Here is a 27,687-nt window from a genome sequence, read left to right on the forward strand (position 1 = left end):
TCCCCATTGGCGCGCAAACTTAAGTTACTGTTACGCGGGTAGTGGCGGCCGGGCTAGTGTGAGTGCTTGCAGAGGCGTGGCTGGCTGGGGTAGCTGACAAAAGTGTCCTGTCTTCATTCCCCTGTTGGTCTCCAGACTGAAAACAGCGGAGCGGCTACCGGACTCTCACTAAAGCAAGCTGTAACATGCAGCTGCCCGCAAGCCAGCGCGGACGCGCCTTAGTGGCGCTGCTGCTGGCCTGCAGCTTGTTGGGAGTTTGGGGAGAGGAAAGAGGATTCCCACCTGCCCAAGCTACACCGTCTCTTCTGGGGACTAGAGAGGTAATGACGCCACCCACTAAGACCTCCTGGACAAGAGGTTCCAACTCGAGTCTGACGCGTTCCTTAGCACCTGCGGAGGTGCCCAAAGGAGGGAGGGTGGCCGGAGTCCGGCCAAGATCCTTCCCTCCTCCATGCCAACGAAATATTGAGATCAGCAAGACTTTTAAATACATCAACACGATTGTGTCCTGCCTCGTGTTCGTGCTAGGCATCATCGGGAACTCCACGCTGCTGAGAATCATCTACAAGAACAAGTGCATGCGAAATGGTCCCAATATCTTGATTGCCAGTCTGGCTCTGGGAGACCTACTACACATAGTCATCGACATCCCCATTAACGTCTACAAGGTAATGCACCTGATGTGAGGGGCTGGAAGCGGGATGGCGGGGGAGGGGGGAGCGGGGGGGGGGACGGGGGGAGCGGGGCGGGGGGGGAGTCGGTAAGTGAAACAACCTTTGAAGTATGGGGAAGGGCTTCCTCAAGGACACTGCTCCTCTCCTGCTAGTGACCACTGAACCACATTTTCTTCTGGGTTTTTTCTCAGCCTCTGACAAGTGTAGCTTTTTGAGCAGTAACATTGTTATAATTGGAGACCTGTTAGGAAAGAAGAACTGGAGTTCCCCAACCCAAGCATCCTGAATCAGGGGCTCTGGAGCAGATGATTGCAGTTATATATTTTAAAAAATCCTTTCTGTGTGACTATGACAAATTTAACGTTTGAGGACCACAAGTCCTGAAGTCAGTCTTTCTAGGTACAGTCTCTAAAAGCATGGCCCACTAATTGGGAGTTTGTTAGGAATGCAAATCTTCCCCAAATAGATTTTACATCTGTAGATGGGCAAGGTTATTTTAGAAAGCGTTGTTTTGAGGACCCAGAAAGTAGGGGTCCAGTAAAGTTTTAGGAAACAAATGGCTTGGAAGAAAGAGGCCCAGACTGGTGAGTAAGTAAAATGTAACTCCTTACTGCAAAAATCCTTGGATATTCTTCATGGAATAAATATGTTCGGTTAGATGTGTTACTTCCTTTATCCATTCCAGCAACCCATAAGCAGACAGCTATTGTCATTTTACAGATGCCTAATCGGAGGCTCAAGGGCCCTCCGTGAGGCAGAGGCGGCCATCAGGCTCCAGTATGTCAGATCCCGAAATGTAAGCCTCCTGATACTGCCTCTGTTTATTTCATGGACAAGACAAGAGGAGAACTCTGCAGTAAAGTCTATAAAATTTTCAGTAGTAACATTGCTGTGATTTCCACAGTTATCAGAAGAAATAGGCTCAGAGAACAAGGCAGGACATGAAGATCCACAAAGTTGACTCCAGGTGGTTTGGGAAGTTGGGACACATCCTGTGAATCTCATTTTCTTCCACTGCCCAATAAAGTTTCTAGTGCTCACCTACAGTGAATTTGTGATGTAAACAAAAACAGACCAATTGAGAGAGCCAGACATGTTTAGAGTTGTGCAGACGTGTAGCACTACTTCCCATTCTTAGCAATAGAAAGTCACACATAAAAACAACCAAAGTGTAAAGGAATGAGGGTGCACTTTGTGGACCTGTTGAAGGCCAGCCCTGGCCTCTGTACACGGGTTGGGGAAGGTCACGTGGAGTACTACAACCTAAGTGACATGAGTCGTTATCACAAGACAGCCCTTGACATTTCCCTTTGTCGGTCTCTGGGAATCCTAATCCCAGTAGCCACATTTTAAGGGAATTCCAGACATTTCTGAGGCTTAGAGATGGGACATAGATTAGGATCCAGACCCTGGAGGAAAGTGCCACCAGAAATTTAAAAAAAAAAAAAAAAATGCTAAAATCTGAGGTAGCAAATGCTTTGACAAACTCCATGGGTTTGTCTGGAGACATACAGGCTGAACAGTTCCTTAAGTGTAGTCACCACTCTGGGAGGATCAGCAGTGACCCGCTTACGTCCTATAGAGTGGGAAGTGAGGTCTTTCCATGGTGGCTGAGGGAAGCATGTCAGTTCAGCTCTTCAGAACTGAACTGGGAAGGTTTGCAGTGGAAAGTGTGAGAAATTTAAAAAAGAGTGGAGATTAGAATCTACTTGCTAGGTATGCACAGAAAGTTGATAGAAGTTCTGTTGGGAGCAGCCTTGATTTACCTATACGTTTAACCAAGTTACAAGCCTCCCTACATCACCTAGCCATTGAACGGTTGTGTGGAAGATGGGGTTAGGAACATTTTCTTTCCTGGTGTTGCCACCAGACCAGATATAAATTGACTCTTCTGAGACCACTGTGCTTTCTGTCTGGTCAAATGACACTTTTGATAAACTTGAGAATCTCTGACTGAGCACGCAGATTTCTTTTCAAAGTTCCTCTATTATTTCCCTGGGAAGTTATATCCTTTGCCCTGAAGCTATTCAATATACTAAAGCTGTGTTTTTACTTCTGAAACAAACTGATGAGTCATTATATATAAAACTAAACAGTTAGTCATCTAAATCGGTCTGAAACAAACCCAAGTCGTCAACTTGGGTCCCACAACTATGAGTGTCAGTATGAATTCCTACAAATCCTGCATTGTTGCCTTTGGTTTAGTTTGGGGCAATAACAGTGGCCACTATTTATTGGGCAATATGTACTCATTTTATTTAATTAAATTACTTGGATGACGTGACTCAGAATGTGTTGCTATCAACCCTGATTTAAGTCACTGAAGAGGTGAAGAAGTAACTTGCTTGATATCACTCCATCAGAAACTGATTACTCTGGGCTTGAACCCAGTTTATGTTGTCCTAGTACCTGTGACCTTCCCTATCACACTATACCAAGGATGCTAAAACAGAGCACATCCTTCTCCAGCCTGAACTTCCTTAGAACCTCAGTTTGAGTGCACAGGTGGAATTGTGACACATGATCACATTAAGTAAGACACATGGTAAACATTTTCAGAATTCATTTGAAATGTCAGAATTGAAGTCTGGGAGTCCTCTTCAGATAGTCTATAATATACATTGTTAATAGGTGCTATTCTAAAGACTATTTGCCAAAACACCTAAAATGAATTAAAAGTCATTTTATTCCCCTAAAAAATTATGGCAGCAAGTAACTTTTAAAAATATGTCTTTAGAATTTCAGATCATTTGGCATTATCATTCCTAAAGAATAACTTTAGTGAACTGTGACTGCTGTTTTAAATGTCTTCCAAAGTGAAAGCTTTGGATTGCTAAAGAAGTAAGCTCTAACTCTTTGACAGGTTGTTATAACTCTCTTTGGAAGTCCAATATATGCAATTTGGGGGGATTCAGAGTCCCTCAGCTCTTTTACTGATATGCCCTAGCAGCTCAGAAGTATCTTTTTGAATCTATTGCATTCATCTGAAGGTCAATAAATACAGAGTTCCAAAATGCTGACAAGCCATAGAATGTCACAGCTACTGTCAATCCTTGAAGTCACTCTAAAATGTGGGCAAGGTTTTACATGAATTCTGGCAAGGAGCTGACAACCTTGGGAAATCTGCCTGCCTTGCCATGCCTTGCCATGCCTTGCCATGCCTTGCCATGGTCATGCCCTGCTTCTTTACAGCACAGGGTCCCTAGAAACGTTCAGTTGGAGCCATTCTGCTCTGTGGTATCCTTTATCAAGAGGACCCTGTGCTGAATGCCAGGGGAGAGTTTCAAAAAACTGAGCAATCTGAAACTATTAAACACTTCAAACACTCACGTAAATTATGTGTGAAACAATAACTTCTTTGAATCCTTCACATTGGGATGCACAAGGCTGTGCTTACATTCCAGAACATAAAACGGATGAAAACATGGAAAATCCAATCATCCACAGTGTATATTTTAAAATGACACAAGGATATGATACCAAATGTCATATGAATTTGTAGATAAATAAGTAGACAGATAGCATATGGCCCTCGGCCTAGTGCATAGTAAGCAAATAATAAAAGCTATTAGAATGTTTGTGTTTGTATATTAAAATACGAAGGGAAATTGATGTTTGGAGTGGTTTTTTTCATCTTCTGTCATTACAAACATGACTATAAACATCACAATTCATACACACGAGTTTGCACACATGCATATGTGTAATTGCCTCTAAAGGATAAATTTCTAAAACTTCAATTGCTAAGTCAAAAAGTGTATGTATTTGCAATTTTGATAGATTTTGTCATATTGTGTGTTATTATTGTACTCTTGGTTCTGACTACTACCTTAAATAATACCTCTAGGTTGATCTGCATATCTTAACATCTGTGATATGTTTGTGTATATATGATGACATGGCGTGTATATACACCTGAACTAAAAGCTACAGTTCAAATACCCAATATAAGGCTTAATCTCTCCTTATTCACAAGCTGCTTACTATGCACTTCCTACTTACACCACAATGATGGAGGCATCTACTCTGTTGCACATAAGGACCTGCTGTCTGACCACTGAGTTGCATTAGCCCAGGTATCAAAGCTATGTAGAAAGCAAAAGAGTTAAGAGTACCTCTGGATGCTAAAGTGCTTTAATATTTTAGTGATTGGCTGGTCCATTGCTTCGATTTGGTTTGGTTTAGCAGTAAAATATTTTTAAAAGATTGGTGGATGGCTGGGGATAGATTTTTAAGTTCTTGAGCAAATAATAAGCTTTTGAATTAATTCTGTATTTTACTTAAAATGTGGTTCTCTTTTGTATTGTACTTACAAGAATAACTGAATATATATAGAGATAAGTATATAGATATAGATATAATTCTCAAATAATTGCTTCCTTTTTGTGTAAGCAAGTTGAACTTTATAAACCCTGCTTGTAAACTGGAAGGCATATTGGATTTTTATGTTAACTGCTGTGATAAGGATCTAAATGGAATCTGTGTGCAGTGGTGGTCAAGAGCTGAAAATTAACCTAGGAACACACTGGAGTGATGTTAGCTGGCCTTGCTTTTAAGACTGGGTATGCCACCATAAGAGAGAGAACTATAGAGACATAGTCCTGACCGGCAACATTTCTGGTCCTTAACATCTACTCAGGTATGTTGGAGCACACATAGCATTAAAATGCTGGCCTGTCGAAATGTAAGAGTCCTTCACTGAACCCTCAAACGAGTTTTGAATGAAGTGACCATGGCAGGAAGTCAGGCATTTTTTTTTCTTGTGACACCATCAATTATCATTATGAACAAATTCACTTTTCTCACTACCCTACATAGATCCCTTGTAGTTCTTAACAATTTTGAGTAAAATTAACTCATTGGAAAAGTAAACATTGAGGGACCAGCCTCAGAGTTAACTTTTGAGGTGACAGTTTTTCTCCCAGTAAAGCTGAAGAATATGTAGACACAGCAGTAGAAGAGGGCTCAACGTCACTGGGAGGAAAGTATCGTCATCCTCCAAATTTAATAACAATGCTCTCATTACCAGTCAAGTAACTGAGATATTTCAGTTATATCTTAGTGTCATATGAAGATACAGTGATGGCAGAAGCATTTTGTGCCAAAAATGAAACCAAGGTGATCTTTGAGATTTATTTATTTAAAAAAGAAAAAAAGAAGCTCCAAGTAAGCACATGAAAATTAGTCTCTTTGGAAAAAAAGCTAATACATGGGAAAGCTATTGTCTCTGGGTAACTTGGAATCTATTAACAAACAGCTCTATGCACATTCCATATAGTGGCTCCACCAGTCAGTAAACCAGTCAATAAGAGAGGAATGCCTGTGCACAAGTGATGTCATACAAAGGACATCAGATCAAGGGGCTTTTCCACTTAGAGTTTCTACAAATGTCTAACTAGAAAGAAGCGGGAAAGTTGATCCCTTCTGTTTGAGGGTGTTGGCCAAACCAAATAACAGATCAATAGCAGATTCAAGTAACCCAGAAACTAAAGACGTCACGTCCCCAGTGCACTGTTTCACATGTTGGCTGCAGATTCCTGTGACAAAATGCTAACAAACATTGGGATCTTCACAGTGAAAGCTTACATTAGCCTTTGATCTGACACTTGAACACTCCATGAATTGAAGCCTCTACAATTGCTGTGTAAAGTTTCTTTCAACATTGTAAGGTTTATCTATCAAAGGCTTCACGTTATTTTCTTTCCTTATTCACGTAGAGTGAGTTGTTCAAAATTGAAAATATTTTCATAGTTGTACAAAACGATGACATGGCCAAGCTCTTGTGTCAAGGCCAAGACACTCTGTTCTTCATTTCACAAGGAAAACCATATAAGGTTATCTTTGTGTAGCTAATATTCTATAGTTGATTATTTTTAGAGAAACATGTCAAATGCTAATAAATGATTAAGTGATTTAGAGTGTGCTGACAGAGAAAGCCTGAGCTGAAATAAGATTTTAGCTGTAATTTATGATGTGAAACAGTCTCCTTCAGAACTTTGCAAAGTCTTCAAGAAGTTGGCTATGTTTCTCGATGCATACCACTGTGGTGTCTGAGTATACCTTGGTCCAAACAAGACTGATTCCAGCCTTCTGTACTCTTGGTGGTTTATATTAAGTTCTCATTCTTTCCCTGTAGACTCTCCAGTGAAAATGTAGAACAAGAAAATGACCAAAACATGGTGGAGAATGTGGGAAGGTGAATGGAGAGTAGGGGTAGAAAAGGCTGGTAATGATCATTCTTGAGGCAAAAATGTATCAGTCAAGTTGACTGAAGCATTTTTCCAAGCAATTCTCTCTTTGGGGGGGCTCTTGCTCCACTTCCCCACTTCAGTTTCACTGTGGATTCCAGGAAGAAGACAAACTAACCTCAGAATGTTTACACTGTACACAGCCTCTTCCCCTCATCCCGCGATTTAAAGGGCTTTCAGGTTTTGTAGAACTCAGATATCTGAGCATAGATTATCAGTGTCCCGTAAGTTATTACACAGACATTGCTGGGCATAACTATGGTATGAAATGACTTAAAAACCATTGTTACATTCATTCTGTCTATGTTTATTCTGAGTCCTATGACTAGAAGGACCCCAGTTCTCCAGTCTCTTTTGGAATTAGGGGGGATCTTCTTAGGAGATCCAGCTCAGATAAATGAACCTAATGGTTTTGCTCTTTCTCTTAGCTGGATTTCTTAAGAATATATAATGTGTCAAGAAATCTTTTAACCACAAACTGTGGATATGTTTTTAAGTTCAGATAATAGGACAGTAATAATCTTTTTTTTTTTTTTTGCCATGCCTGTTACTGACTTAGAAACAAATTTCATTGTGATAGTAATAGTGAATATGTTTGAGGTAAACTTGAATTTCTCCTAAGAAGCATTTTCAATATTTTTGTATTTCTGACTTTCCTAGAGATTTGTTACAAGCACTCTATTGGACACCACAAAGCCAGCATTCCATTCAGTCACAAGGGGAATGCTCCGATGTGTCAATAGATAAAACAGGTTCCCAGGGCCTCTGCTTTGCACAGCTATGCTTGGCACTGTGCACACTGGGATCTACTTAAGTGCTGTCCTGAAGGGCATTAGTTGATATAATTTCTGGCCACATATTTCTAGCCCACATAGCCTAATGTTTAAGAGACTATTTTGATCCAGGCTAAGCGCTTGTAATTTATGCTTGTCCTTGAAGGCATGAGCACATTATATATTATATATATATATATAATATATATATATATATATTATATATATAATGCTATGGACTTAGCCAGAAAGTTAGCATAAGTTCTTTCAGTGTAAATAAAAGCAGTTCAGACAAGGATGTCCATGAGTGAGAATGTCCAATCTTATTAAAACAGTAGCTCAACCATCTCCCACCAAAATAAAACTTATCTGCTAGAGGAAACTGAGATTTTTTTAAAAAAAGAAAACACTATTTTTTTTCCCAAAGTTTGGACATGTAACCACCCCATTATTCCTTAGTGTGGCTCTTATACTGTAAAAGCTCTTCTCCAATGCCAGGCATTTCAAACACATGCTCCCAGCTCACGGGACACAAGCAACTGGCTGTTTCTCCTATGCATTGCACACCCACCCTCTTAGAGATCATCTCTTAGCACCTGTGTGTACCAGCACTGAGGTCCATCTGAGAACACAGGATCTCTCTGCATAGAGAGAAGCAGCAGAGTCTGCTTCATGTCAGTCACTTCCTTGACAGTTCTGCAGTAGGAAGACAGCTGTGGGAGAGGGATTACCTTTCACCTCTTCCTGTCAGCTGGGAGAGCCAGAACTCAACAAGACCTCAGCTCACCGCTGAGCCTTCATCCCAGAGGTCCTGGCTCTGTGTCCAGAGAATCCAATCAGCTAGGTAGAAGATACAAAGGGCAAACGCAAACTAGCCTCTCCATTCTCTAAAGAATATATCTATAGTGTGTGACCGTAAGCAATATGACAAAGCTCAGCATCAATTTCTGTCTTATAGTCAAATTCAGTCACTTGTTCACTCATTTTTATTCAACATGCATTTAATGAGTGACCGCCGTGTGCCAGGCATAGTTCTGGGCACTCTAGATGTCATAAAAACATTCTACAGGAATTTTTACTCAAAACTCAGTGGACACTCCTAGTTTTAAAAATGTAAAAAGAAAATGGTATGTGTGGTTAATGAGGTGAGTGAGCATTTCTTTGTGCATGATGATTAGCTTTGGTATTTCCTGGCTTTATGGGCTTGATTCCTTTTGGTATGAGCTGGGTATTAACAAGTTCCCCCCCCCCCATTTAATTCTCAAGAATGTAATTTTTAATTAAAAAGAGAAATTAAAAATGTAAAGCTTTTTGGAGGGATTTTGTATTTGTTTAATAACCTTATAGAAAGTATTTGTTCTCTACTCATGTTACTTATCCTTTTAGAAAAAATTTTACAGATATGTAATATAAAAATAATTTTATAATTTGATATTGAAATAACTTATTTGGGTTCTCATGCCTTTTTCTTTCTAAACTTAGAAAAGATTATAAATTAAAGACATGAAAGTGGCCATATTGAGTACAATTCTTATAATCAGCCTGATGGTGTCTATTTTCAATTTACTGTTTATTTGTTTGCTTTTATCACTCAGAGGAAATGTGCTGTGGAATCAGTATAAGCAAGCCTTGGGGGAAACAGGCCAGTACAAACACAACGTGCCATTTTGTCAAATAAACACCACAGTGCAGTGCCTGTGGGACCCATCACTAACAAAAGGTATTGAGTTAGGTAAGACAAAATGAAGTAGAAACTGGTGCCAGTTACAGGAGCTGTTGCTCACTGGCCAACTGTGGTGACAATTATGTAATATATATCATCTATCTTACCTTTTTGTTGTTGTTGTTTTGTTTTGTTTTTCGAGACAGGGTTTCTCTGTGTAGCTTTGGAGCCTGTCCTGGAACTCACTTTGTAGACCAGGCTAACCTCAAACTCACAGAGGTCTGCCTGACTCCAACTTTGATTTTTTAAAAGTATCTGTAAGTTTAATTTCTGTAGAAAGGACACACTGACGCTCTTCCTTTTTTTGTGATGGGGATTTAACCCAGGATCTCATACCATGCTAGGCTTGCATTCCTTCTACCATAATAGCTTCAGATCAAGACTGATTTTTTTTTAATCACATTTGTTTCATATTCAACATCAGGCCAAACCCTTAAATTATCCAATTAAAGAGGTAAACCCAGAGATAAAAAAAAAATTGGAAATAAAAAATGTGTTGTTGCTGCCTTTAAAATAAAGTTGCTTCTTCTTTCACTAAAGTGTATCAGTGTCCAATGATTAGTGGAAGAGAGAAATTTTCACATATCATTAACAATGTCTGAAAATGTCCACTCACAAGGTTTTAAAAACTCTGTCTTGATAAAGAGTAGGTGTCTGACAAACTTGACAGGTTTTCAATAAAGATCCAAGCATTGAAGAAGTGGATGTCTCTGCAACTTCAACAAGCCCCAAACACTGACTTTCCCAAAGATAACCACTAGAGACCATGTGAATGACAGAGCTGATCGTCTATAGTGAGCATGGATTCTGTCAGAGGGCAACAGACCATGCTAGGTCTCCACAAAACCTTCTGACTTTAATTTTGTGGTTAGATAGCTTAAGGGTAGTGTCTAAATAGCGAAGATGGATCAAGCATGTCATTTAAAAAGTCAGTTTGGGGCTTTGTAGAGGAAGAGCACTAGAGACGGTGTGTAGTGCTCTTCATTACTATAGAATAATGGGAGCAACAGTGTGCACTCTTTCCTCCTCTCTTACCTCTCAGAACAGCAGCTGCCGGTTTGGAATTGAAAGCGGGAGATACTGAAGGCTGATGAAAAGTAATACTCTCTTCTTTGTAGCCCCTTTCCCTTCAAAATTGTAGACTGGAGAGTAGTAATCACTCAGCTATGATTAGGCTCCTTACTGTCTCTCTGTTGAACTAGAACAGCACTGTTACAGTTTCAAGTTTATGTTTGCCTGTCTTCTGTGATAACATGGGTCAGAGGTTGTGCTGCAGGCCTCCCAGTGGTATGAAGAGCAATAGTCCAATGTCTCAGCTGAGCCAAAAATAATATCAAGCCAAAAACAGATCCTAGATACAGGACAAAGCTCGTTTTCATTGGTCAGCATGCTTCCCCTTTGTTGGATGGAGCACTCACACATCTTGATTCTTCTTATGGCTGGTACCCACCTACAAGATGGTAGTATTAAAATATTTGGATGCAGTTTGAGAAAGAAGGAATAATTTTAAAACAACCAAATATTTGAATATGATATGAAGAAACAGTTTGAGATTTAAACCAAGTCTCTTCACAAAACTAATTGCTAGAATAAACAAATAAGTGGATAGGAAAAGTGATAGATAGTAGATAATGATATTGATGATAGATGATGATGGTGGTGATGATGATGATGAAGAAGATAGGTAGAAAGAAAGAAAGGAAGAAAGAAAGAAAGAAAGAAAGAAAGAAAGAAAGAAAGAAAGAAAGAAAGAAAGAAAGGGAAACTTAGAGTATTATGAAGCTGAGAAGTTCCACTATCTACCATCTACAAGCTCGAACATGGTAGTATATCTCCATCTGAGCCCAACAGTCTGTCAACCAAGCGAGTCATTGGTTTAATTCCTAGTTCAAGCACCACATAAAATGAGAGAAGTCCAAGCTCAAGCAATCAGGCTGGAAAGAAAGTGATAAATTCCTCGTTCTTGCACTTTTTTTTTTCTATTCAGACTCTCAATAAATTGGGTGATGCCCACTCACATTGCAGAAAGTAATCTACTTTACTAAATCCAAAGATTCAAATGTTGATTTGAGGTCTTGAATATACCTCAGTGGTAAGTGCTTAACTCACGTGAGCCAAGCACTGGATTTAATCCCTGATACTGAACATACCATTTCACTCAAAAATAAGGTTGTGTTAGTCCCCCCACACCCCACAATGTCTGCCAGTCAAGTAGGTATTTAAAGTTAACCATCACATTAGATGATTAGGGCACAGTCTTATGCTGCGGATAGATACTTTGCACACAGCTATGGGATTCAAAACAGTTTTATTTAATCTAAACATGTTCTTTCTGTAAGGCCAGCTTTTGTAAACACTGTTAGGCAGATATCTCCTTGGATACAAGCACAGACTCTAGAGGTATGCAGTTGGGTGCAGATGTGTATCTGTTACATAAGTTGTTAACTAGAGCCAGACAGGGTTAAGATGAAGAAGAACAAATCATCATACAGTTTCAAGGCTCAGACAGGGAAGCACATGTTATTTTGAACTATGGCAAGGATTGAAGAGCAGCTCAGCTGGAAGACTCCAGTGTAGATTCTTTCACCAGAGTGTACCCGAAAGACTGGATGGCCCTGCACTTCCTGGAATCCTCGACCAAGCATTTGCTGGCTCAGATACTTGTCACCACCTTGCTCCTTGGTTTTAGGAGACCTCAAATCTCTGTCATGTTGGCCACTCAGAGAAATGTTTGAATGTTCTTGTAACACAGCAGCTGGCCCACTCCAGATCAAGTGAATCCAGAGAGAGTGGCAAGGTCATCGTATGTCTTTTATCAACTTTTCAGAAACATACATGCATTTCTGTTTGCCATATTTTATACATTAAAAAGAATTTGTTAAGTCTAACCTCAACAAAGAGAAGGTAAATAAGCTTGATCTTTGGAAGGGAGATACTCCATATACTGCGTAGGTATGTATAAAATCATCATAGCAAGCTAATAAATGTCTAAGTGCCTCAAATTCCCCTTCTGCAAAATTGGAACAGCAGGCATAGTACTCCTCAGAACTCCGTTGAGTCAATAATACAAAAAAACATGAAGTATATCATAAAGCACCTGGCACCTTGCAGACAACATGCAAATGTTAATTTTGCTTCATTTTCTTGATTCATCTGTGGACAATGAGAATGATTAAGCAGAATATTATGGTCTGAATTATTTATAGGAGATAGGGGCTACCAGTGTCATTCTAGCCATTTGAGGTCTTTTTATTTAAGAACAAGTAGCAATTCTTTTAGAACTAAGTTTACAGCTGGGTCAGAACTAAGGTGCCCAGAGTCTCCCATCTACATGGCTTCACTATTCTCAAGATAAGTTTCATGAATACCCCAATTCTGAGCATCTCATGCCAAAAACTCATCAGGAATTCCTACTACCTGGCTCACATATTGAGAACGGTCTTAGAGAGATGGCCCAGTACCTAGTTTCTTAAACTAGTGAAAGAGGCCGGATATCCTAGGATATCCCAATAAACAAGTTCTTTCTATTCTCCAGACATGTCCTCAAGCCTAGGGTTCCTTCAAAACCCCTACAAACAAGTACCCAACTGGAATGCACTGGATGCCTCAATAGATTATTTAAATTGGGCTCTGGGCTACAGGATTTAGATTTATACAGGTTTTACAGATTAGGTCAAATAGGGGATCTATAACCACTGTGTTTTGAACATTTGGTCGATGCTTTATTTGTTGTATTTGCTGTTAACCAAGATAAACATCTAGAGTGGTTGGTAACCACTATAACAATGGTGCCTTATTGCACACATTGGCACATCTTGCTTGGCAGTTTGGTTTATAGTCCATGGAGTTCACTGTTAGATAAGACTAGTGTTCCACTTCTCCCCCAGCAACCTACACAACACCTTCCAGCACTTTGAAAGCTAGTCTGCAGGGAAAAGGGTTCCAGCTCAATTATTCTATATTTTACAACCATGGTAATATATGTCTTCCGATGAACTGTCCTTTAAAGGTTTAAAATAGGGGGACTGTGGACCCTGAAGATAGCAAGTATTGAGTCCTCTATAGGCCAAACAAAGAGGAAGGGCGCAGTTATTTTTCTTACCAAGGTAATCCTGGAAGACAGGGCCACATTGTTTTGACTTACACAAAATTTAGCTGAACTCCTATTGAGAAAGGTGTAGCTAGAGTTTTCTTGCCTGGTCCACAATCAGGACAAATTTCTGTCAGCGGCCAGTCCCATAGCTGCTCAGACCCAACCAAGTAAACCCAGAGATTTATATTGCTTACAAACTGTATGGCCGTGGCAGGCTTCTTGCTAACTGTTCTTATATCTTAAATTAATCCATTTCTATAAATCTATACCTTGCCACGTGGCTCGTGGCTTACCAGCATCTTCACATGCTGCTTGTCATGGCAGCGGCTGGCAGTGTCTCCCCCCACCTTCCTGTTCTCTCAATTCTCCTCTCTGTTAGTCCCGCCTATACTTCCTGCCTGGGCACTGGCCAATCAGTGTTTTATTTATTGACCAATCAGAGCAATTTGACATACAGACCATCCCACAGCAGAAAGGGAAACACAATGCTACTTTTTATTATAGAACAGGATCCAGGGTATGTCTATCCTTGGGGGTCTATAGCAGAACTAAAGCTTCACCATGGAGGAGTTAAAAGGGGGGGGGGGGCGTCTAGAACTAGAGAGTTGAGCTGACAGTTAAGAGCACATTCTGCCCTTTCAGAGGACTGGGGTTCTATTCCAGTACCCACAGTTAACAATCACCTCTGATTCTATTTCAAAAGTATCGTCTGACCTACACATGAACCATTGCACACACACATACATTCAAGCACACACACACACACACACAAACATACACATAAAATAAATGACTAAGTCTTTTAAAAAGTATGGACTGATTATACATGGCCTCTTGAGTAGTTGTCTTTACTTGGTATGTTACTTTGGATAGCCATTTTATTCTATCAGACACTCCAGTAAAGTTAGGAACCATGGAAAATTAGTTATCAGTAAAGCCAAGAAGCTGGTATGGTCACGAACCAAGAGGAATTTTGGATGACATATCTAACCATCAGTAAAATATCCTGCCTAGGCTAGGTTTTAGAAGATCCTGATCAAAGAGCTACTAATGCAAATGAATTCAAGACTGGGAAAGAAATAATGTAAATAGAAATCATGTTGATTAGTTCTAAGGAGAATAAAAAAATAAACAAACAAGAATATAGAGATAGATATCTGGAGACAAACAACTATGTTGGTAACTGTGGTGGTTGCAAAGAAAATGGTCTCCAAAGGGAGTGGCACTATTAGGAGGTGTGGCCCTGTTGGAGGAAGTGTGTCACTCTGGGTGTGGGCTTTGAGGTATTTTTCTCAAGCTTAACTCAATGTGACAGTCAGTCAACTTCCTGCTACCTTCTGATCAAGATGTAGCCAGTATCATATCTGCCTGCATGCTGCCACGCTCTGCATCATGATGATAACGGACTGAACCTCTTAAACTGTAAGCCACAACCCCAATTAAATATTTGCTTGGTGAAAGTTGCTGTGGTCATGGTGTCTCTTCACAGCATATAAAAAAGAAATACCCTAATTGAGACAGTAATAAACAACCCGAAATCAAAGATAGTCTTTGGTCATTGTCTGTTGAAGAAATTCATTTGAAGAGAAATTTTAAGTGTCTGTGATCAGACTGCTTGTCCACTTCTTGTTGGTTGCTCAGTCAGATTGTGATGGGGTGAACCTGATTGGGGTGTGTTATATTTAAGGTTTAATCACTACATATTTAAAATCCAAGTGGGCAGTGAGCAGAACATCCTAGCTTCTGCCCTGTTTTAAGGCTCCAAGGTCATGGTTCTTTTTAGGACTTGAGTGCTTAGTCTCATCCTCAAACTGATAAGGAGACATGTCTATAAGAACAACTGGTTAGAAGCAGACTCATGAATAGAATATAAGACCTCATGGAAGAGTTTTAAACAGGGCCTAAAATGATTGCCCAGTAGTTTAAAACACTGCTCTTACAGAGGACCTGAGTTTAGTTTCTAGCACCTGCAGTGGCTCATAGACATCTATAACTCCAGCTCAAGAAACTCCAATGCCCTCCAATATGGAGACGGGCGTACACATACATGTGCACACACACACACACACACACACACACACACACACACATAACAACAACAATTTAAATAGCTGATGATTGAGTTTTCCTTTCCCTAGTATCAGGTCTTTCTCTAGTGGAGAATCTGGAGTAATCTCTTCTATGTTCATTAATATGGTTGTAACTGGATCCTGTCCCTAAGTGCTACTCTTACCTGATGCTAAATAGTATGAACACCTTATTTCATGTCAAGTCAGCTTCTTGGTGGATTCTTGAAATCATTCTTTCTAAAGTATGGTTCATTTCACAGTCTTTCTGGTAGATTGTGTTCTCCTTAAAGTGTGTCATTTCCTGGTGACATTAGGACTTTGAATGCTTCCTGAGTTATTTAATCACAAAGCAATCCCTTTATCGCTCACATAGAAACCACTAAGTAAAGCTTGTGGAATTGCCGGGCGGTGGTGGCACACGCCTTTAATCCCAGCACTCGGGAGGTAGAGCCAGGCGGATCTCTGTGAGTTCGAGGCCAGCCTGGACTACCAAGTGAGTTTCAGGAAAGGCACAAAGCTACACAGAGAAACCCTGTCTCAAAAAACCGAAAAAAAAGAAAAAAAAAAAAAAAAAAGCTTGTGGAATTACAGGATGGTATAGTGGGCACTAGAGACCAGGAAAGAGAAGTGGAGGGCAGAAAGAATTAAGAGAGACTTGAGCTACTAGAGTGATGATGGGTGGAAGAGGATCCTAAGCAGATACAATGTACAATATATATGTGTATATATATATATATATATATATATATATATATATATATATATATATACTTTCTACAATTAGTATACAGCAAGACTGTAGATTAAAAATTAAATAAAATGGAAGGAGGAAGGAAAGGAAATTCTTTCTAATTCTGTTTTTGTTGATAAACCTTTTACCTTATTTTTCCACTCGTGTGGCTTCTTCAGTTTAGGACAGTCTTCCATCCCTCCAAGGTCTTCTTCCTTGCTGTAAGGGCCCTGATTATTATCCAAGGAAGGGTCATTTTTATTCATTCTTTTGGTTCTTGTCACAATCCTTTCCATTTTCCATACAACATTCTGAGTGAGTGCTACTACATTTTCTGACGTTCTTCAAATCCTCTGCTAGACCTCTGCTGTTATAAGCATTAAGAGCAACTTCCATTATGTGTGAGATGCAAGTTCTTAAAGTACCATTCACTTTTTGTCACTTTCTTTTTATCGGAGGAGCAGCTGGGCTGATGGAAATCATATTTATCTTTTCTTTTTCTGGAACTACAAGATTGGAATCTCTGTACTACTGGTATGCCCAATAGCTGCACCTCCAAAATTCTGAAAGGTCCTCCCAATAATTTTATTTAATCTCCTATATTTGAAGATGCTTTAATTTTTCTCCTGTTGAAGTCCCATCAATGTGCATTTGCATAATTTCAAAGGCACAGCATACTACCGCTATTTACGTCTCATTTGGACTCTGCCCTAGAGAGCTCCAGCTGTCTGTGGTCTAGTAGGAGTGTTTTTGGATCTGATATATGTATGAGATACTTGTTCTTCTTTCTTGCTTTCTCGGGAACCACTGGGGTTATTTAGCTAATATGATGTTCACAAAACCTGAATATCAACCCGAAAGAGTGATAGTTAGGGCAGAGCAATGGTCAGCACTATTTGGAAAACTTGTGGTGACAGAACACTGGTGAATTTAGAAATAAGTTATTCCTCCTTCTTCCTCCTATTTTGTGTGGGAAGGATAGGTTGGGGTTGTTGCCTGCTGAAGCAAAGCTGTGCATTTGCACATATCACATTCATTCTGATAAAGTAACATGAAGGCCCCTACGTAATGCACTTCTTCCCATTTTTCTTTTATCTTGTACAACAATTCTAGTAGCTAGAGGGCATGATCATCACTGAGGATCCTGCTTCTCAGCCATTTTCCTCCAGAACATGAAGTATACTGAAAGCAAACGATGTTACAAAGAAAGATCATTTTCTTTCTTTCCAGAGGCTCCTAAGTAAAAGCAGTCCAATCCATAGCTGAAAGCTGCAATTTAGGACTAAACTGGAGTTGTTTAAGACATGGAGATAGACAAAACACACCACACAAAACAATGATTCCTGCAGAAGAGGGACAAAAGAATAATCCCAGTAGTTCCTCATAGTTGATCAAAGCAACAGTCCTTAGGTCAAACTGCCTTGAAGGTACCTGTGTTTGCAACCTAAGAAACCAAATACAACTGGAAAGAAAGAGAATTCTGTAAGTGCTGAGGTGGCTCACACAACTGGTTCAAATCAAAAGAACGTTGAAGACTGAAAGTTTCACTACTTGAAAGGGTTTTGTGCCAAAGGAACATTTTCTCCCAAAGAAGAAAATACTCTGAAGCTTCAGGTATTCCTATGGTGTCTGACTTGGTGTGAATGCCCCAACTAACTCACCCTGATCACAAAACTCCTGGCTGGCTCACTGTATTTTTATACAAAACCCAAATATGAGTCAGGTGTCTGATATACAGTACAAACTAAAAATGTAGAGAAATAAAAGCTCAGGGAAAATTCAAGCAGGAAAATAACAACTGGGAAGAGTAGGGACAAGGCCTCAAATCCCCCTCCAGCTATAGTTGTGGATTATATAAAATGGAAGATCACAGGAATAGAACTGGTAGCCTCGCAAGTTTTAATGGAATCAAGATTTCCAGAATTCTCAAAGTCAGTGGACATCTGGTACACCATTTAGCAATGTACAGTTCTGAAAACTAAGCTTGTAAATTACCCTGTGACGTGCTTAGCTTATTTTTTGATACATATATAACCAAAAATGGTTATTAATTTCAATATGAGGCACCTCATTGTCCAGCCCACCACCACTTTGTACAAATCCTTCTTTTCTTGACCACAACCTCAGCAGCAAGTTGTCTTTTAAAATTAACATTATACCATTTTCCTATTCAGAGTCTTGCAAGTGGATACCATTGAGCAAACATTGGAACTTTTACACCTTAAACTCCTGTTCATTTGGCTAAGTCACCCACTTCCAACTTTGAAGGCTTCCTGCCATTTTTCCAGTTCCCTGGGCTTGTTCTGACCACAGGACCTTTGTGCTTGCTCCTTTTGCTTACTAGTATGCCCTGGGATAGTTTGCGTCTTACTTCAGCCAACTGCACACTTCAGTATTATCTCTTCAGAGAGCTCTTCCTGAGAAGCTTATTGATAACACAGCCCATCACACCACACAGCCCATCAACTCTCAAGATTTGGTTACTTCTGTTGGACATTTATCAAGTTCTGATGATTTTTATCTCCCTCATTATACGTAAGCTCTATAAGCACCAGTAGTTTGCTTTGTACTTAGAATAATCTTTGTAGTGAATACTCAATAAACATTGCTTGGATGAATTAACTAATCAGGAGTTGATTGACTAACAAATAAACTATAATACTTGTTGTAGAATCTATTTAGTTAATAGACATAATACTCTCTTTTAAAATGTGAATTAACTGAAACCTTTTATGCATTATACAATTTTATATGAAAATTGCAATTTCTGACTTCTTTAGAAAAATTAAGAAATTTTTATATTTGAGGTTCCTTAACAAATAGCACATGATGCTTATTAGACAGAGACTATTCCAGACCTCGTCACTCCTTGTGACCTTCCTGACACCAGTGACTGGCTTGCACTGGCTACCCCTTTACTGCTTTCTTAATGTGCCTGGCCCTGTAAGTTTCCAGACCCCTACATTAAGTACACATGTGGAAATTCTCCCAACCTTTGTTCCAAATATCTGTGTAATTTTTCATATCCAATTTAGAAATTAAATTGGTCTTGTGCTCATTCTTCCAATCTCAGTCATAATGAGACACACTCTGTAGCCTGTGGTGCCATGCTGATCACAGAACAATCAGCCGAGCTTGACAAACTCACCAGAGTCTCCATGACTAGTAAAAGGAAGGAAAATCCAACTGTGTTTCAGAATACTTCTCACTTTTGTAAGGTTATTTTTTAAAAAGAGTTTTCAAAACACATAGATTATAAATATTTTTCCTTTATTTTCAAAATAGCATGAATATGAGATCCAGCTGTCTACCTAAAGTGATTCATTTACCAGTGGGGGGCACCCAGTGTCTCAGAAGGAAAACGGCTACATTTAGTAGTAGATGTTGAAGCCAGACAAAGAAAAATACAATGTGTAAATATGGAAAGAGAAAAAACCACATCCTTTTGCTCAGCACCTATGTGTTTTAGCAGCATGAATGTTTGCCAAGTGCCTGCTGTATGTCAGACACCATTCGAAGCAATTGAGGAGCTCATACTCGGTCTCACACTCCAGAGAATCAGACAGCAAAAACCAAACAAGCAATAAAGTAACTTTTATTTGCAGTAAGAGTGAGTAAGAACCATAATAAAAAGGAATGAGAAGAGAGGCCTGGCCAGTGGCTGGAGTAGAAATGTGATCTAGGTAGGTCCTATGAGGAGAGGCAATCTGAGCAAGACCTGAAGGAGGTGAGAGCAGACATCTCTATCTGTAGTGAGAAGACTGTGGGATAAAGAATGGTATAGACCAAATACCCAGTAGCAGGCGCGCAGTCGGTGTGTTCAGGGAGCAGTGAACTGAGTTAGTTAGTCAACTCTGGCTGAGTTAGTTAAGTCAACTCACTACTGATAAGAACAAGACCTTAGGTCCTCATGATGCTCTCTACAGAGTACTATCCCATGGGGGCAGTCCAGTCTTCTCCATACAAGACTATTGATCTTTTGGTTTAATAAACTTACGTTTTAACATGGTCATGACCTGAGGTTTGAGGCTTTATTAAATATGCAGGTTCTATTTTTCTAAAAGGACATTAAGCAACTGGAGCCACTGGCCTTGCAGATGAGACCCTGACAAAGCCACCGTCTACACACAATGAACTCACAAACTGGCTACATGTATGTTGTTCCAAATGTAGTCTCCTGTTGTACATATGGACACTGGTGCTTTTCAAAGGGCAGTCCTTCCCTCTGCCTGTTACTCATCTGCGCTAAGAGATCAGTTCAGAGGCAGCTTTGATAAAGCCTCTCTAACAGAACTTCCTGTCTCCTCTATGCAGCTGCTGGCAGAAGACTGGCCATTTGGAGCTGAGATGTGTAAGATGGTGCCCTTCATCCAGAAGGCTTCTGTGGGGATCACTGTGCTGAGTCTATGTGCTCTAAGTATTGACAGGTAAGAGTCTATTCTAAGGCCAAGGAGATCCTAAATACCATATAACTGCTATGTGACTTAGGGGGTCAGCTGTGCAATTCAATAAAACCAAGCTCTGCCTACTTGAAAAATATCTCTGTTTACATCTTCAGATATCGAGCTGTTGCTTCTTGGAGTCGAATTAAAGGAATTGGGGTTCCAAAATGGACAGCAGTAGAAATTGTTTTAATTTGGGTTGTCTCTGTGGTTCTGGCTGTCCCGGAAGCCATAGGTTTTGATATGATTAAGACAGACTACAAAGGAAAGTCTCTAAGGGTCTGCCTGCTTCATCCAGTTCAGAAAACAGCCTTCATGCAGGTAAGTTTACTTTACTTTTTCTTTCTGCATGTTCCTTATAAATATTTAACTATTTTCCCTAGTTCCCCACCTTGGTAAGCTATTGATTTATGACTACCTTTGGCATAAATTAAGAGTTTGGATCCCAAGACTGTGAGGTTAACCATTACTAATGACCCAGCCTACAAGAATCAGGATAATTACTTCTCCAAGAACACCCTAGATAGCAGGGATCCAGATAAATCAGGTTCCTACAAGAATGACTGTGGCTTTATAGCTCTTGTATCTAAAGTTCCATGAAGATAGATCACTATTGTATAACCTACAGAAGACAACCCAACATTGTCAGAGAAGCAGATGGCTTAAACTATGTTTAAATAGAAGATACCTGATAGTATGGATTTGGAATGGCAGCCTGTCTCTTCATCCCTTCATATATATATATATATATATATATATATATATATATATATATATATACATAATTTTGGCCATCCATTAAAGAACCCTTGATCAGAAAATAGGGAAAGAATGAGGATATTAGTCTCTAAAAGACAGATCCTAAGTATAAGAGTTTTTTCCAACAAAATTGATTAATACAAAGGGGGTTGTTCTAATTATCACCAAAGACTATTTTCTATTTTACATGGACAAAGATTATATAAACTTTATGAACTATGCATTCAATAATAAGTAAAAAAAAAAAAAAAAAAAAAAAAACAACCAAAAACAAAGATGACGCCAATGTGAAATAGAGAATGAGGTTGTTGTTTACTGAAGGGAAAGTACCACATTGGAAACATAAAATCCCTTCTAAGGTGGATATATATGGATTGATAATGTTTTTTAAAAGGTAACAGCAGAAAAGAACACAGGAAAGGTAAAACTCACAAGCTTTTTCTAAATTGACCTTACATGTATACACTATGAACCTGAATGGCTAATACATATCTCTTCACGCCTGTTTTTCACACTAAACACACTTAGTAGAGAGGGGACACTTCACCCAAACACCGTGATTTGTTTACATACTGAACACTAATAATACCTAAAATTTGAAATACTTGGTTATTCAATGTCTTATCTTCACATAAGAATTTTGCTCAGTTGCTTAAATCTACTATACTGTCCCAAAGAATTGAAATTATGTCCTGTAATGTTCATTTTATTTAATGCAGGCCTTTAGTTGTGTTTTCAGTAGATATGACCCAAGAAATTCTATGAAATATATGAAAGGTCTGTTACAAAATCATTGCGGTTTTATGAAGATATTTTGCTTTTAGTTGACATTTGATACATAAGGTTTTTTTTAAAAAGAAGGTGTTGATCATAAAAATTCTCCCTTCTCCATAGTTCTACAAGACAGCCAAGGACTGGTGGCTGTTCAGTTTCTACTTCTGCTTGCCCCTAGCTGTTACCGCTATCTTCTACACCTTGATGACCTGTGAAATGCTGAGAAAGAAGAGTGGCATGCAAATCGCCTTAAATGATCACTTAAAGCAGGTAAGAGGAAGCAAGGGTCTAGTGGGTCCATAATTACCGTCACAAAGATGAAATTCACGATGATGGAGATGTGGATGATGAACTAACATGAGACATCAGAACATTCTGCTATTTTTGTAACAAAGGACATTTTATGTTACTTATTCAGAGACTGTGTATATCACCTAAGAGGATCTAGAGAGAACTATTACCTTCTGTTGTTTTGTTTTGTTTTAAGATAGAAGCTCAGGTAGCCCAGACTAGTCTTGAATTTAAGGATGACCTGGAACCTCAGATCCTTCTGTCTGTCTCCCAAATGGGATTACAGACCTGCACCAGTTTGAAACACACACACACACACACACACACACACACAGTATGTATGTATAATATATAATTTTTAGACTTATTTTACGTTGGATGAATGTTTGCCTGCATGCATGTGCACCACATGCCTGGTGCCCGTAGAGCTCAGAAGGGGGCATCAAATCCTCTGGAACTGGAGTGATTGATGGTGGTGAGCCACTGTGTGAGTTCTGGGAATTAAACCTATGGCCTTTGAAAAGCAGCAAGTGCTCTAAGCTGCTGAGCTCTCTGTCCATCCTCCCAAAACCTTACTTTTTAAAGATGAATCCCTAGCAGTTTTAATTCTAATTCACACTATCTAGTTGAAAGCTCCTTGCCCTGGGTCTTTGGATTTGTAAATACTGTTAAATATCCTGTTTGAGGAGAGTGTGTGCTGTGAATGCCAAGGGGTAGCCTCACACAGGCTTGTGGTCCTATTTCAGAGACGAGAAGTGGCCAAAACGGTGTTCTGCCTGGTCCTGGTTTTCGCCCTCTGTTGGCTTCCGCTCCACCTCAGCAGGATTCTGAAGCTCACGCTTTATGACCAGAACGATCCTCACAGATGTGAACTTTTGAGGTAAGAAAGGAAGGCTACCGTGGACCTGGGGCACATGTGACATGAAAGGGGAAGTGGTGACTATTGGGGGGACGAGAGACCAATGAGCAGAAGACCGAGGGGAGGGGAGGGTACTGAGCGAGAGGGGTGAATAAGAACAGCATGTGACCACATGTGTAAACACCCTGTGATGAAACTCATCTGAATGCTAACTTAAATTTTAAAAAATAGAAAAATAGAAATAATTGTGTAATTGCCATTCAGATGTTTCTCCATCAGTCCTCCTAACAGGCAGGAAGAATATTATTTTCTTATCCTTAGAGGCCAATTAAGACTCACAATTTTACCTTCACTCCTGTTTTAGATGGACAAATAAAAGAGATGTAAGAAAAGTCTGGAACTATATAGGCACAGAGTTGTCAAAATGATGGGTGAGTGGCAAGAGGAAACGTACCAGATCTGAGTCTTCACTATACACATAAACTCTTTCTTTTCTGAAAGTCTCATCATTTCCAAATGAGAGCTTTATTTTTAAAAATAGAGCTGGATATGGAAGATAAAGATAGGAGAGGGCCGTGTAGATGACAAGGACCGAGAGGAGAAAGGCAGGAAGAGAGGTGAGGACAGACAGACACCTTCACTAGCAAATTAGTGGTTCAGCTTAAATTGTCGGATGTGGGTGATTTTGGTTTTCTTCATGAAAACATAAAGGCATGCATAAACTATATACTTGAAGACACATAATTTTTACAAACACATTTTGGGCTTCTTGCAGCTTTTTGCTGGTTTTGGACTACATTGGCATCAACATGGCTTCTTTGAATTCCTGCATTAATCCAATTGCTCTGTATTTGGTGAGCAAAAGATTCAAAAACTGCTTTAAGGTAAGAGAATACTCTAAAATAAAACATTTCTTGTGATCTGGCATCAAATATAGGCCTTCAAAACCACTAATATTTCTATCTATGGTGCACAAGTTCTGCAGTGTGTGTGTGTGTGTGTGTGTGTGTGTGTGTGTGTGTGTGTGTGTGTGCTGCATAGACAAAGGTGTCTGTTCTCTTTCCATCATTCATTCTGGCACACAAACTCAGGTCGTCGGGCTTTTACCCAAAGAATCATCTTGCTGACCTTAATTACATCATTTTTGAGGGGGAAAATGAGCGGATGTGGAAAGGCAGGGATAAGAACCCAACCCTTGCAGGGAAGAGTCAGAGCCCCGAGAGCGGGAAGAGTGGTGGCCTCATGACTGAGTAAACCCGTAACGGTTGTTCGGTTGATCTGTTTCGTACAGTCCTGCTTGTGCTGCTGGTGCCAAACATTTGAGGAAAAACAGTCCTTGGAGGAAAAGCAGTCCTGCTTGAAGTTCAAAGCTAATGATCACGGATATGACAACTTCCGTTCCAGCAATAAATACAGCTCGTCTTGAAGGAAAGATTATTTGCTTAATCTCATCGTCCTCATTTTGGACAGATATCATTGGAACAAAATGAAACCTTCACCAAATCCAGTGGAAAGCAGTGTTTGCAGAAAGGCATGCCCAGATGTAAGAGGGGTTATTTTCAACAGTTGTGACTTTTAACACCTGATATTCATGAGCTGTTTACAACCTAAGAAAGCAATGAAAATGGATGAAGCCTCTATGGGAAAGCACTTAGATTTTCAGTCAGCACTTCAGCACAGCTCTTAAAAGCTCCCAGTATATTCATATGCCACTTACATTTAAAAACAAGTTAACTCAGAACTTCTGTTAAGGAGTTTATCAACCAGTCATATGAATCTGAGTCAGGCAAAGTGTGACATTGGAAAAAAAAAAAGTTTAAAATGAAGTTTCGAGTACTCGATTTGAAACTTAAAATAAATGCATTAATAAACTTTTTATGTATAATGTCATGCCATTTAAATTGTAACTGTATGTGAAATGTGAAAGCAATGTGGTTGGTGTACTCTTTGGGTCATTACAAACACCGAGATGATCAGAAGCGGGTATAAGAAAGAGAGATGGGGAAATGTTTGGGAATCATTATGCTCTTTACATTCAAATAAGAGCAAATGTCACAGAGAAAAAAATGGGGATGTGTGAGCTGCTCTCACTGAGACTTCTGAACTTCCCATTCACACACACTAAAGGAAAACACAGAACAGAACACTACCTATGATTTCTCATGGTTCTTTCAAATATCCTTCCTTTTGATTAGTTTCATCATCTGTAAATACTTAGTTACAAGCACTACATGTAGATGATTTAACAAAGGGCAGGTCCCAGCATTCATAGCTTTATGACGAAGAGATGCCAGTAACCAGGTAATAGACAGAATGTGAATTGCCCGGTGCAGTGTCCACATGGCAAAGAAGCAAGGCGCATCCTCTCAGCCGTGCTACGGCTAAAATGGTCACAGCACGATATGATAGTTAAAATACCATCTTTTAGAGTCATAGAAATTAGTCACTGTAACCAGCTATGTTGGAGTTATATTGCTAATTTTTTATGTTATTTCTGGAAAAAGTCGGTAGAAAGATGATCTGGACATGGTGCTTTTTCTAAAACTTAGAGGCCAAACTGCTTTGGGAGACCGCAAAACGCTCCACACTGTGTGCGTTCTTAATCTGCTTCCACGACATGCCCTAGGTTCACTCCGGATGAGCAGCGTGTGAAGAATGCCCAAGAGAAAACCAAGAGAGAGGAAATGAGGTGGGGTAGGAGGAAGCCTGTGGGGGAAGAGTCCCATTCTTAGCCTTGCGTTCGTCACCGCCGCGTCATATCAGAGCGAAAGGTCCTGGGTTGGCTCCAGCAAAACACAGTGCAGCGTTCTCAGAGTGACTGGGGAACAAGTCAAGCCCGAGAGCTTTAACTTTGTCTTAAAATATAACAGAATTTCCTTTTTTTTTTTCCTTTTAGTAACCCAGGCCACATGTTGAAAATGAGCTAAGAATGCAGTTTTCTGCCAAAATCCACTGTGGCAATACAATAAACCCAAATACGACAATGAGGTAAAAAAGAAAGGACAATAATGAGCTGGCATGCCACAAGGATTCTACTTAGGAGTCACCCAGAGTTCTGGTTTACGGGTTCCGTCTCATCATTTTTTACAAATACTTTGCATCATAAAAGACACCCCAGATTTTCAATTTTAAATTAGTTATGGGTCTCCAGCCCTTTCCCAGTGTGAACAAACGTGTTTTTAATTCCCATTATGTTTTAGATGGATTTCATTGCTGTGTACTAAGTTCTTGCATCTTAATGTCCTTCTAGTTTAACTCAAATGCTTTTCCCTCTAAATGTCAGACTCGTGAGCAAAAATCATCTTGCCAAATTATGAAATGGCATAAGTAAACTATTCATACAGTATTTGCAATACAATTGCATTCAGTGGCTTTTTTTATTCAAAACTTTAGCATACAGATAAAGGGTGATAAGAAACATACATAATCTCAGAATAATTAAAAATCAAGAAAACATGCCACCATCTAACTTTAAAGCATATTTTCTAATATTCAAGCTGCCTAACCTAGCAACACATAAAAGTAGTGTTAATAAGGATGTTTTAGATCAAAAGATTGATAAGTGATTTTAACCTATTTTCTCCTCAATTACCAGTGCTAATGTTGGTCTGTGTTCAAACATTTCTTATATCGACAATGTACAACAGGCCAAGGAACACTGTTTTCATCAAAACTTGGGTTTGTTGTATCTAACATACAATAGTAGTATAGGTATGTAAAATAATTGTGTTTGTTTTGCTATGGTCATTTAAAGTGGCGGCTGGTGTAATTGCTGACTTTGTATTGTGTGAACAAACCAATAAACATTCAATTCATTTCCAAGAGCAGCTCATCTTTTACTATGTGGACATTCATCAATTCATACTTCTTAAATGGTTAAAAGAATGAGGATGCTGTAAATAAACATTATTTATGTTAAATATATAATTATCAAGGAATGAAAGCTAAATTAAAATGCCTCGATTCTGACTTTTGCTATGTTTCATTGTATATGTATAGCCATCCTTCACAACTGATTATCTTCTTGACAATCACTGGGATCTCTACCTTTCTTTGTCTGCATAGCTTCTTTTGGAGGCTTCCCATCTTTAAGTCTTATTGTGCTACATTAAGGATGACATGAGACTTGGGGATTACTCAATGCATTTCACAAGCAGCCTTTCAGTGTTGACTATGTGCATGGTAGAATAAAATTATTATAGGCTAAGCACCCCTCATCAGAAAATCTGAAGTCTGAAATACTCCAAAACCA

General features: G+C 39.4%; 1 protein-coding gene across 1 annotated transcript; it reads left to right on the forward strand.

Annotated features, from left to right (window-relative positions):
- Positions 1-27,404, forward strand: Ednrb (endothelin receptor type B). The gene is made up of 7 exons (XM_059273233.1): positions 1-668; positions 20,625-20,737; positions 20,869-21,073; positions 22,406-22,555; positions 23,323-23,456; positions 24,211-24,319; positions 24,727-27,404. Exons 1-7 carry the CDS (start codon positions 186-188, stop codon positions 24,859-24,861), a joined length of 1,329 nt encoding a protein of 442 aa, XP_059129216.1. The 5' UTR covers positions 1-185; the 3' UTR covers positions 24,862-27,404.
- Positions 27,405-27,687: the final 283 nt, after the last annotated feature.

Source organism: Peromyscus eremicus, chromosome 9 (assembly GCF_949786415.1).
Source record: "Peromyscus eremicus chromosome 9, PerEre_H2_v1, whole genome shotgun sequence".
Taxonomy (NCBI): Eukaryota; Metazoa; Chordata; class Mammalia; order Rodentia; family Cricetidae; genus Peromyscus; species Peromyscus eremicus.

What these genes read in the sequence shown, in the direction of transcription:
- Ednrb (XM_059273233.1), top strand. Translation starts at nt 186, where the DNA reads ATGCAGCTGCCCGCAAGCCAGCGCGGACGCGCCTTAGTGGCGCTGCTG. An exon ending in TCCCCATTAACGTCTACAAG is followed by an intron (nt 669 to 20,624) that starts GTAATGCACCTG and finishes TCCTCTATGCAG; the next exon opens with CTGCTGGCAGAAGACTGGCC. An exon ending in CACAGATGTGAACTTTTGAG is followed by an intron (nt 23,457 to 24,210) that starts GTAAGAAAGGAA and finishes GGCTTCTTGCAG; the next exon opens with CTTTTTGCTGGTTTTGGACT.